The 12,514-nt window shown below is 37.6% G+C and overlaps 1 protein-coding gene across 1 annotated transcript in view; it reads right to left on the reverse strand.

Moving 5' to 3' along the window:
• Positions 1-12,514, reverse strand: part of GRIP2 (glutamate receptor interacting protein 2) — a 125,443-nt gene that overhangs the window by 34,399 nt on the left and 78,530 nt on the right. Inside the window, exons 13-14 of the mRNA XM_025165524.2 lie at positions 8,600-8,745; positions 6,623-6,703 (exon numbers count right to left, since the gene is read on the reverse strand). Of these exons, the coding sequence (XP_025021292.1) occupies positions 6,623-6,703; positions 8,600-8,745 (227 nt within the window). The remainder of the gene's footprint in view (positions 1-6,622; positions 6,704-8,599; positions 8,746-12,514) is intronic.

Raw genomic sequence — 12,514 nt, forward strand, 5'->3', positions numbered from 1 at the left:
ACCATAGGTAGGATGGATACAACAAATTATAGTACAAGATTGGGCAACCTGGAAATATATGTCAGGGTCCTGGTCAGATAGAAGCAATGACAGATAGACATTGTGCTCTCTACCAGAGTAGTTCTTTAAAATGGGATAAATATATACCTTCCTTGATTCCCTATAGAGAGAGCAGCAAAGGAACATATGGCTTAGGGATTCCACAGAGCCATCTCATATGGCTCATATGGTCATAGGCACTGCTAAAAAAGGATATTTTTATACTCCCCTCACAGAACTGCAGAGCTACCAGGTTGCATCCAAACTGACCAAGGTGAAAGCCCAACAAAATTTCAGAATTAGAACTGACAAGAGATAAGATGATGGCACATGCCCATCTGAGAAGAATCCATAAACTATAGGGTTGGATACTGAGCTTAAACTGGTTTGAAAATCAATATCCCAGATACGTTGTTTAAGATGACTCCTGGCATTTTCAAGCCCTAATGGACGGAGACTTTCCAAACAAAGTCCTAATAGGAGTTTGCTATTAGCTTTTGTTAGCCAGATTGATTTAAAATGGTCTCTGAGAACCAGTGGAGCCAGACCCACAGGAGAAAAAATCAATTTCAAATTAAGGAGATAGAGCCAGGTTCTGGCACCCACAGAAACCAAACCTGTCTCCAACCATAAAGTAGCATTCTTGATGCATCTTGGATCTGTGAGTATCACTCTTATAAATTTGGGCTGGACAGCTTCCAGGATATTAAACTTTGTAAAAATACAAATTGGAACACCATAAAGAAGCTGAGAGATGACCTTAGCAAGGAAAACCTGGCAAGCTGCAGGAATAAAATGTGCCCCTTTTGAACAGAAGAATCTTAAGACAGCTGTGGAGCTATGTTGGGCCACACTTGCCTGATAAGAGAAATGTGCGCTCCAAGATAAGGAAGCCTGGAACTGGACCCCAAGGTATTTAGTAGGTTACCTAAATGGCAAATTGATGGGGCCCCAAGGTACATATTTATAAGTACGTACCTGCTCTATTGGGGTCCCATTAATTTGCCATTTAGGTAACCTACTGTTGTGTCATGCAGACACTAGCACTTTAGTTTTTTGATAATTTATTACAAATTGTTCTTTTAGGCAAAAGGAAGCCAATGGTCTTAATGCCCTTCTCATCCCCACCTGGGCGACAGGCAAAATTACTACATTGTCTGCATATAGCAATGCTGGAATTACATGATCTGCTAACTTTGGAGAGTGATGATTAGAAGATGATACAAATTAAAAAGTAAGGGGGCTAGAATATACCCTTGCCTTACCCCTCTTTTGGTGGAAACAACTCCAGAAAAGTGCCCCCCAGGGGAACATTTGACTCACAATGAGGTGTTAGAATAAAGAGCCTGGATAAGAATTTTTTATTCATTGAGGATTCCTGAAGTTTTTTTCCATAGCCTCTCCCTTGAAATAAGTATATTTTGGCAAGCATCAGATCCTCTTTCTTACTGCTTCATAAAAAGTGGATCAAACATGGAGAAGAAAAGGTAGATCTGCTCAGAACTGTCACTGGCATTCTACTTGATATACTCTAAGAGATGGAAAATTAGCTTTCATTTAATCCTATCTGGATGGTGCTACATGCATCCAGTTCAGAAATTACTAGGTTGAAATGCTCGAGAAAACGAGATCTGGAAACAAGACTCATGAAATCTGGTGTATCTAATCTGGATAATGATTGGCATTTATCAAAGTGACTTGGTGTATTTTCAACATCTTTTTTTAAAAAATGAATTGCTAGAAGATGGGAACATCAGATCATCCCATTGCTCTTCTTCATAAATGATCCCTTTAAAGAACTGTTTTCCAATTAACATAGCCATACATCAGAAATGCATACTGTGATAATACTTATTCTGCTACAGTACACATGATTGCTAGATGGGATAACATGTCTACTATCCCCAGAGAACAAACAGTGCACACATGCACAAACACACAAAAACCCATTATCATAGTAAATGAAGAATCTAGAGAGAGTTCATCTATAGATGCAATGTGAATTACCATTTTCAAACAGGCTTAGTAATATTTAATTTAGATCTAAAGTATAGGCCTAGATGCTATTGTGCATTCTGATAATTAAAGAGTTTCCAGATCAGGCTTCAACAAAACTAGTAATAATTTAATTTACTTGAAAAAGATCACATATAATTAGGAAGGTTTGCAGAAACAAGCTTATCATTTAAAACATAGAAGACATTTTGCAGGAAAAGGTTGGGGGGAAAAATAATCTGGTATGGTACTGATAATTTTGCAATACTCCTCCCAAAATGCAAAAACAAAGCAACAGATTCTCCTAATTTGGAGGAGGAAAAGATTTGCTCAGTAGTCAATGAGTTTTCAATTAACCCTAATAGATCTTATTAGCCAAATTAAATTCTCATTGGCAAGATATTGACTTTGCTGTTCACTGAGGTTTGCTTCCTTATGTGTTAGATTGGCTTTGATGGCATCAAGTCATTTTAGAGCAAGCCTGTTATCTGACCATTTGCACTTGAGATATATTGTAAATCTTCATTTTACCAAATCTATGTCAATTTCAATGGATAGCAGTAGCCAGAAAAGGTGATGCCCAGATTTCCAACAAACTAAATACTAAAGCAACGTGAGCAATCCTTTTTCTGGTAATGGCCATAAAGTTCAGTCTCTCAACTTTTATCAAAGGAAGCATGTAGTTTAATAGTAAATGGGGATATCGTAGCCTTAGTATTATTTACCTCACAATCTACTGAAGGTCAAAGATCATACTAGTTCTATACATTTAAATATGATTTAAATAACCACAAATAATAAATACAGTGCAAAACAGTAATAATAGCTATATTACACAGACAGCCAACAAAATAAAATAAAACAAACATAGAAATAAAATTAAAAAGCAGAACTGCAACTTGAGGAGCGTGCATGTGCCAGCAGCTAACAATGCAGTTACAAATTCTCCTGCTTGCTCCTCTTCTTCTTGCTGTGTGATGTACTTAGAATTTGTTCCTCACAGCAGGCAGGAGGCAGAAAGAAAGTCTTGTGCCAAAGAAACTGAAGCTGTCTTGTTTTACCCACCAAAAGGGAATCAAATGAAGTTTGTTTAGGCCATAATCTTGTGTTCCAAGTACCAGCCTGACTAAGTTTAGGAAGTTTTATTTTGTAGCTTGGATTCTATTACTTTGGGGAAACTAGAGCAAAACGAACAGCTTTCATTTATATTTTCTTCCGTTTAGTTAAAAAAAAAAGTATTACAGGGTGAAAAATGGAAAGATTGGCTCTCACAGGGTCTCAAACATTTATCACTAAAATTCTTTAAAATGTAACATCTCACTCGTTGTTTTACCTTATGTAAATTAAGGACCTACTTATACCATAATGGAAATTTTAAATGAGTTTGTAAATAATCTTGTTATAGATGGCTAACTATTCCTATGTTAAAAAAAACAACAACAAAAGGTGTTTTTAAAAAGATTTTTAATATGTTTCTTAGGATATTAAAAAGCATTAGGCCTAGGCATGGTTGTTGATAAAAATTCCACTGATGTCACAGTATGATGCCTAGAAATTAATATATTCTTGAAGAGAAAAATTTGGAGAATACACCAAACTGGCTTTTGAACATATATTATCTAAGACCATATTTCTATTCAAAATCTCCTTAAATCATACCATTTCTCTGTGTCTTGACAAAACAAGTGAAAGAGTCCTAATGCAGAATAATGTCACAAGCTCTTCTCTTCCCTTCTACCAGCCATTTCTTTTTTATTGTTGCCTGGGGTTGCTGCTAAGAAAGATCTCACCTTTTCACAAATTACACTGACCAAGCTCACAGTGTTCTCACTGTCATCATTTGGCCTACTGGCCGCCTTAGTATTGACCATAATATTTAACCTCACAAGGGATTAAGAGACTCCTGTCATAAGAAAGACTTCAGCTACCGTAATGGTATGTGGGAGTGACCTTGGGAGACAGGTGGAAGAGCCACAGCCAGAGGAAGAGTCGGATAAGAGGCAGAATGAATGTGGGCAATGAGGGAGAAATGTACTTTCAGACTTGCAAGATTCTTACAATAAAGTAGAATGAGTTAATCTGGGCATGCTTCCTGTCTGGACTACCTCACAAGGCTGACATCAATCTTGCAAGCATCCCCTGTCGCCTGAACAGCTCAAGAAATTAGGGAGAGTCCCTTCTGAGACATTTGCCATGCCCACAGTCCTTCTGCGGGCTAAGCTATTGGACCATTCCCCTGGCTGCGGCTCTTCCCCATCTCCCAAGGTCATTCCCCCATACCGCTGCAACTACTGAAATGACCTCTAGCACCAGAACAAGAAGCAAGATGGTTGATGCTCTTATTTATTTTTCCTGCCTTACAGGGAGGCTTTCACAGTCTGCAGGAAGCCAGACAGCTTCTGTTTCATGACATGATGGATGAAAATTCTCTATTCACATGCCTGTTTTGTGTTTTTAATAAGATGCATAATGACTTAGATGGGGAAAATTTCCCCCTCAATGAGTTTGAGCATATCACTCACATGTACCAGTGACATAGCCAGTCATAAAACACCTTCCACCATTGATTGAAACAATGCAGCACTGGGGAAATGTGTGTACTTAAACCAATTAATACTACGACAATGACATTTCAAAAAGAAAAGAAAATCAGACTGGAAAGGACAATTTTACCCCCCCCGCCCGCCCGCCACAAGGTTTGAATTACAAAAGAATAGTCTGTATAAAAATAATTACTGCTAGAAAATGTCTGTAGAATCTATTTATTCAAGAGTAGATGTTGTAAATTAAAACATGTTTAGAAGCTACCAAGGCTTTTATATCAAGCTGTATCAATTTATTATCCACATTTTTATATCCTCCACTATAATAGAGAATGGACCAATTCATGCATTCAGTTTTGAGTGGTTAAAAATATAGATACAACCAGTTTCATTCAAAAACCTGCCAAGACCCTTGTGAGAAGGATCAGGGATTTTCGATTAGTAGCCTAATTTAGGGAGAGAGAAATCAGTTTTGTTTTTGTTATTTTTAAACTCTTGGGATTAGAAATTTACGCTCATCATCCAGAGAAACTGAAAGCCCCAACTAACATTCCTACACCTGAAATATATGATATCCTATGGAAATGTGACATTATCACATGAAAGCTATGTCATATTAAAAGCAAATATCTGAATTCCCTTGACCCAGTGACAAATTCAGATACTTTCATACACATTATATTATACAGGACAAAAGGCCTTAATGACTACTGGAGAAAATTATAATTTTCAATATAGAACTCTCCCAAACAAACCTTGAAGAAGCTATTACAACAAAGCTTTCATTAAAGTTTTTGAGTCTATTCATAGGTTTAACCCTCAAGCAGTTCTTTGATTTTCAATTAAATATATGTATTATATGGGAGGTGGTTTTGATTTAAAAAATAGCGGTAATTGACTGTATGTGTTTTCAAGCACAGTACATCATTTTGTAGCACCCTTTATATTTTTACAGCAGTTGCCATCCTCCAGATTCCAATCCTTTGATAATCCAGTGCCATCATTCATTAAGAAGAGAGAGATCTCAGTAACAGTTGGGGGAACCTCAGGGTTTGCAGAAATACCAAGAAAACTTTAGATGAATATTCTCATATGCATGGAAATAGCCTAATGAGGTTTACAATTAGAATACTGATGGGAGAAGAATAGAATATTGTCTAGGACAGCACAGCTGACCAGTTGATGGTCCAAACAGGAACACCACTCTATAGCATAACATTTGCTACATATTCCGTTCAATTACATGTTCCTCAGAATGTGTGAGTTAGGAAACAAGAAGTATCAACTCTGCTGCTCAGAGAGGAGCTCCCATATGGGTTCAGTGCTGTATTTTAGCAGAAACTCCTTTCCATCTTGCCAACACTGCGACGCTGGGGACACACAATGATGCAATGTTATTCCACTAATTTTAAGGGGCACCTAGCACTACTTAAAATTAGTCTGAAATAGGGAATATGGGCAGAGTTTCAAGCTAATTTCAGATAATAGTATGCATTTCTTCAAAACAGCAAAGAGTTGATATGGTGTAGTGTTGAACTAGGACCAGGACATCCAGATTCAAGTTTCACCTCTGCTAGAGAAGGTCACTGGGTGACTTTTGTCCTACAAGATTGTTGTGGGAAACACTGGAGGAGGAAGTGTGACACATGCACCCTTGAACTCCTCAAGAAAAGGCAAAATATACATCTAACTTTTTAAAAAGTTATTAAGTTATCCATTTGGAAATGAGCTCCACTGAAACAGCATGACTGATCTGCAACTCTTAGGAGTTCTTGTCAGGAGGACTTAGGAAGTCTTGATGGGAGAGACTTTGCAGCGCCACCCAGCCATCGTTAAGACAATATACAGCTTGTCCTCATTACTGCTCTATCAACATGTTGATGTTTGAATGATATTAGAAGACATTATCAATCACTAGTAAGGAACTATTCTAACTTGGTGGGTAGATGTGTCTTGAAATTATTTAATGCAGAAAATTATCTTCAGAACATTCTCCTGTTGAAGAGGAAATGGCAAACAATGGCTTGAAACTTAGAAATACTTACAACTAATTGTAATCCCAAGCTCCACACCCCTTTTCTTAGGCAGTTTCACATGGAAGGTACCACTGCTTGGAATGACGGATTCTGTGGAACAAGTAAACCAATGAAAAGGGCAGGATCTTAACAGAGGATCATGGGGTTTGTTGCTTTGTCTGCCCATACTAATTCCCAATATGTGAAGACAAGTAGTATAGCACAGAGCTTAAAATTACTTCATGCATTTCAGCCTTCACAAAAAGGCATTTGATGAGGGACCACTGTTTTCATGAGCCACTTCTCCTCTTCACGGGTTCTCATACAGGTACACCTTCATGTTCATACTGGAAATTGCTGCCACTAGAATCCAAACGTGCAAGGCAGGTGGGCCAGATCATGCTGGGTTCCAGTACATTATTAGAATAGTTTGGGGCAGAATTGATGGGAAGATCATAATGGATGAAGCTGCCTTACATTTTCTGTAATATTTTCTAATAGCTCATAATAGCTTGTGTCTTATGCTTAATGAATGAACAATATTTCCTTAGTATGTTCAGTCCAGTACAGTCAAGTAATCAATAATATACAATAGCTTAAATTTACATTTAAAGTTATCTTTGACATCTTTTGGCATGTGATTTTATTTCTGTTTGAATTATAGGCACAGTAAAGACCTTTACTAGATTAATGTATATACAGTATTTATATACCATTCAGCATACAAAAAGGTGGGTCATAAACTGAATAAATACAGTCAGTGTTTTTTGTGGATCAGCATCTAGGAGAGAAATCCTATAATTTACATCATTCCTGAAAGAAAAGGGTTGTGCATAAATGATTTCTTCCTCCCTCCCTTAGCCTCACCAGCTGAAAAGATTATTTTTGCAGCTCCAATTCTAGAACAAAGTGAAATCCCAGATGTTTTAACAAGACCAAATTAAGCAACAGGTTATTATTTCCCCCCAGAGATTTAGCCATTTTTAGTTTTACAACTACAGGCACATCAGAGCTTTGGCAATTATTTAGTGACAGGAGCAGCCTGAAAGGGGCTGGCAGCTGTGAGAACATGGAGAGTGGAGGAACTGTTGCCATGTTCCTGCACCAGGCAAGATGGGAGGCAACATGTTCCCATTTATTGATATGAGAACTGGAGCTTTGTGGGTGTCCCAGTAACAGCTAAACATAACCACATTAATTGACACTGAAGAATACTTTTCTGCCTTTGTTAGTTACAGCATGGTGCAACTGTAAAAGTGCTAATTAAATCCAGGAAGATCCAGATTCAGTTCCTGGCCATCATGAAGATCACTGAGAAATCTTGTGTAGTCACCATCTCTCATCTTCATCTACCACATAAATGAAAACTTTGTGATAGTGTGTGGAAGGAGTATTTCATATGTAGTTCATACCACATATGCCACTTTGAGCTCTTAGGAGAAAGGGAGAATTTTAAACATAATAAATATTGCCAATAGTAGGAGAAATTACACTCTTTCTCATTCTTATGCCTGGTGATCTGATCTGAGTCAGGAATTTGGAAAAATGATATAAAAACAAGTGAGCTTTCTTACACAGAATCAGACTATTCATAGATAACTCACTCTTAATTAACAGACATTTTACAGAAGCACAATCTGAGGTTCTTTCCAACCAAATTGTTTACCATGTGAGGAATTCTGGCATTTTATATGCTCAAAATGTTGTTTTGCCATTGTTTGATAGTCTTTCTCTTAAGCAGCCCTACTTGGTCTACATAACTGTTGATACATATTTACATTTTATATTTCTGAAAAATGACTTGAAATTATGCTGGTATAAACTGGTTCTGACTTCAGAAATCAATATACAGTTGCCAAAAATAACAAAGATCATGGGTCATGTCTGGCCTCTGGGTCACTAAAAATAATGTGGTATCTACTGTTCTATGCTGCTGCTAACTATACTGAAGACAAAGCAACACAATTAAAAAGGAATTTGGGATTAGGCTGAAAAAAATGTCCATACCTGCCACATCAAATTCAATCTCTAGCACGACTTTATTAGTAAGTGCTGCATCCCGCAACAGCTGGTTGGCTTCCTCCATTGTCCCATCTTCTGTTGCAATGCTGTTGATGGAAAGTACTCTGTCTCCAACTTGTAGTAGGCCACACCTTTAATGAAGAGCGAAGAAGAAGATTGGGAGAAGTCAAGAGAAAAGGACATTCATCAAGATCATGAAATTCCTTTCCCATGATATCAAAGAACAAGACTGATGGGGAATTTAAAAGCATACATATTTGAGATAGTCAAGTAAGAGAGGATTCATATATATATGGATGGCTAACATGTTCAATGGGATACTCAGATGTTTTCAGTTTCTATGGAAAAACTAATACCAATTTTTACAAAAATTGTCTTTATTCTAGAAAAATAATGACTAATGGACCCCTGGGAGATGTAACACCAAAAGAGATGCCTAGAGCAATACTGGAAGAAGGCAAAGAGTGAATCTGACCAAACATGAGTAAGACTCTACATTAAGATTATATTGTGATAATCAGGGCAGCAAAATATAGTTATTATTCTGCTCTATCTGCAGATAGATGCCTGACAACTCTCTTTAAAGTGACTCATTCCTGCTAAGAGCTGAGCCTTAGAAACATCTAGAGAACTACTGCGAGGAATATTCTAGGTGTTCACACCCAAAGCCCTTCATGGCATAGGGCCTGGTTATCTGAAGGACCATCTGTCTCCTGTGGTGACTGCCTGTACCATCGAGCAGAGCTGGTATGTTCCATGGCTATTTGATGCGACCCAGGAAGTGGGCCTCCTCTACTGTAGCACCTACCTTCTGGAATGACATCCCCCCCCCCTCCAAGATTCATCTGGCTCCCATCCTGAACAAACTCAAATAAATCCTTAAAATCTGGCCTTTGGGCTTGAGTAGGTGATGGAGCTTCTGTGGGGATGACTAATTTATTGGAAATAGTTTTATTTTTTGAGGCATTTGCTTTTTATTTGTTTTGATACTGCTTTTATACTGTCTGGGTTTTGTTTTGTTTTATTTTATTTATTTTAATTTCCATAGCATCCCATCTCAACCAAGTGACTCTGGGCTATGTTGTCTTGAAGTTACATTGTGAGATGCCCAGAGTCGTTATGGAGTCAGGCAGCTTATAAATTCAGTAAATGATAAAAAATAGATAGTTGTTTCTATCCTGTGGATAGTCACAGGTAGCATGCTTTAAGCCCTAGAAACAGAGAAAGTGTTAGAAAGAAGCTCAGTCTGGCTCTATCCTAATTCACGGAGGTTCAAGAGGGAAGAAAAGGAAAACATAGTCAGGTTTTCAAGTTAGATGCCAGCCCTTTGAGGTAGGCCAAGTCATAAAATAGACTCTACAAGAATGACTGGAACTCTACTTTATTGATATAGGCTATAATAACAGAATCTTGAAAGCCTGACAACATTTTCCCTTCCCTCCCTCTTCTACCCCAGTGAATTGGGTGGAGCCTTTTTCTAATGCTTTCTGTCTCCTGAGTTCAATGAATGCTTTTATTTTTGTAGCTATTTCTGCATCATTTCTCCAAGGTCATCTCCGTGGCTTTCTACGTGTCCAAAGATACATTAAGACTAACATCAGTGTTATATGAAAGGTAGAAAAGCTGGTCTGAAGCATACTTCATTCTCACAGAAATCCAATTAACCATCCTGACCCCACTGTCACTCAGACCAATGACACTGAAAGTTAGATATCTACGTGCAGAATTGCAAGTTGCAGCTCATTCAGCTCACCTCAGGGACTCAGCAAATCGGGTAATTGTGTGTGTGTGTGTGTGTGTGTGTGTGTGTATGTTCATGACTTGAAGCCAGATATACCCGAGTGTTGCTTAAGGGGTTTGAAAAGCCAGCAGTGCTTTAAGATGCACTTCCTATATTGTCTCATCTCACATTTATTGCATTGATAGTTTTCATTCTGAGTCTTGGAACAGCAGGAATGGGGGGAAAAAAAAAAGAATTATGCTATACAAAAGTAAGGAAGATCAAACCACAGGAAGAGATCCCCAGTAGAGGAGGCCAAGGCAGTTTAGAATATGAATTGAACAATAAATTGGTGAGTTGTAGCAGTCCTCAGAATACGGGGACAGAGAGGTGTTGGACAGGAACCACTGCAAAACTGCCCTTCCAGGGACAGGATTTTAAAATGAGTGAAGAAGACTATCAGGTGATTACCTTGAAAATTCTCAAAAATTAAGGTGTAGCTACGGCAAACCACAAGAAAATACACGCAACTCATAAACCACTGGGTAGATCTTAATGCTTATAAAAGAAAAGGGTGCGTTTAGGTATAAACACCTTCCTATTTAGCTATTATAATGAAATGGCTGGAGAAGCATTTGAGGAATTGCAGGAGCAGCTCTCTCTGTTGAATGTTTCTGATGTATCATTCAAAGACTGGGAAAAATCCATTACTTGAACTGAGCTTCTAGCAAAATTGTCTAAAGGCCTTTGGATCTCTAATCAATAGGAAAAAATTACAAGAAGGAATATATAATTTAGCCCAAGAACTGAATACTTGGAAAATTCAAATGCTTTATATTTTGGTTGTCTGAATCCAAAACATTTTATTTCCCTTATTAGTAGACTGAACAGAGCTAATAGGATGTTTCATGCCCTAATCCTGCAGCTTTATAAAATTTGGTGAAATGAAATAATGGCCGTTTTTTCCTTTAATAAAGGCACTGATGCAAGATGTCACATATAACTCCTTCAAAAATAAATTCAACAGACTGACTCATGCTGTAAAAAATCATAAGTCAATTTTTACTTCTCTTTCTTGTGCTATACTAGGCTTATAAAAAACTTGAGGCCTATCAAGACAATTTTATATGGTGCTGGATTTACAGGATCATTGTTTTCTAAAAAAATAATAAGAGAATATCCACTTGGAGATTCACATAAACCTTCAGAGGGATAAACATGAACAAAGCCAATCTACAAATAACAAAATCACCTAGAACCATTAGATATATATGACCAATCTTTGAAATTTTTTATTTTTATTTTTAAATATTAGATATTTGCCTTCTTCCTCTTTCTTTCTTTTTTTTTTATTTTCTCAGTTATTCAGTAAGACATGTAGAATTGAGGACATTTCATAAAACAAAACAATAGATTCACATAAAGAACTGACTTTAGTGGTGTTAATAACAGTACTCAAGTCCCAGATAGTGGGAAGATGTGGCTGAAACAGCCTTGGTATAAAGAAATTTCACATTTACTTCTATAAAATAAATAATAGCTAGATCCTGGAAGAATTTAAGGATGCTGAAGGGTGAAGAGCTTTCACAGATATAAGTCCAGCTTCCTATGATATAAATTTGATGAAATAGTTCCTATAACTTGTAGCAATCACCAACTTGGTTTTTGAAAAGGATTGGCCAAATTCACAGAAGATGAGGTTATCAATAGCTATGAGTTGTAACAGCTACTATTCCAGTAATATGCTAACTACAATTTTTGGGAAAACGTGGGCTGGTGCAGGAAGCCACAAGAATAAAAAACAGGGCATTGTGGAAATAGAGCGATGGACAAATGGAGCTTATAGTCTGATCCAGCACTGCCTTTTTTAATGCTGTTATGTATCAGTTACTCTGGAATGATTTCAGGCCAACCTCATTTGATATGTAGCAGAGACTCTTTTCCCTCTGTTTGAAAGGGTAGAGCTTTTTAACTTCTTCCTCTCCTATCTTTACAGACATTCAGCAGCCATGGGTACCCTATATGCCCCCCCTCCACTGATCAGGTTGAGCTATAGCTGTGTCCCAAAATGCAGAGGTAGGGAACTGTTTCCCTGCACACTCCAGGCAAACTCTGGAGGTGCTCCAACTTCTTTAGAAGAATAATATGATTGCAGGGATGAATTCTTGCTCCCTCCTTCA

This window comes from Python bivittatus, unplaced genomic scaffold (genome assembly GCF_059951505.1).
Source record: "Python bivittatus isolate LINGU-HERP-01145 unplaced genomic scaffold, Pbiv_v1 ctg000080_np1212, whole genome shotgun sequence".
Classification (NCBI taxonomy): Eukaryota; Metazoa; Chordata; class Lepidosauria; order Squamata; family Pythonidae; genus Python; species Python bivittatus.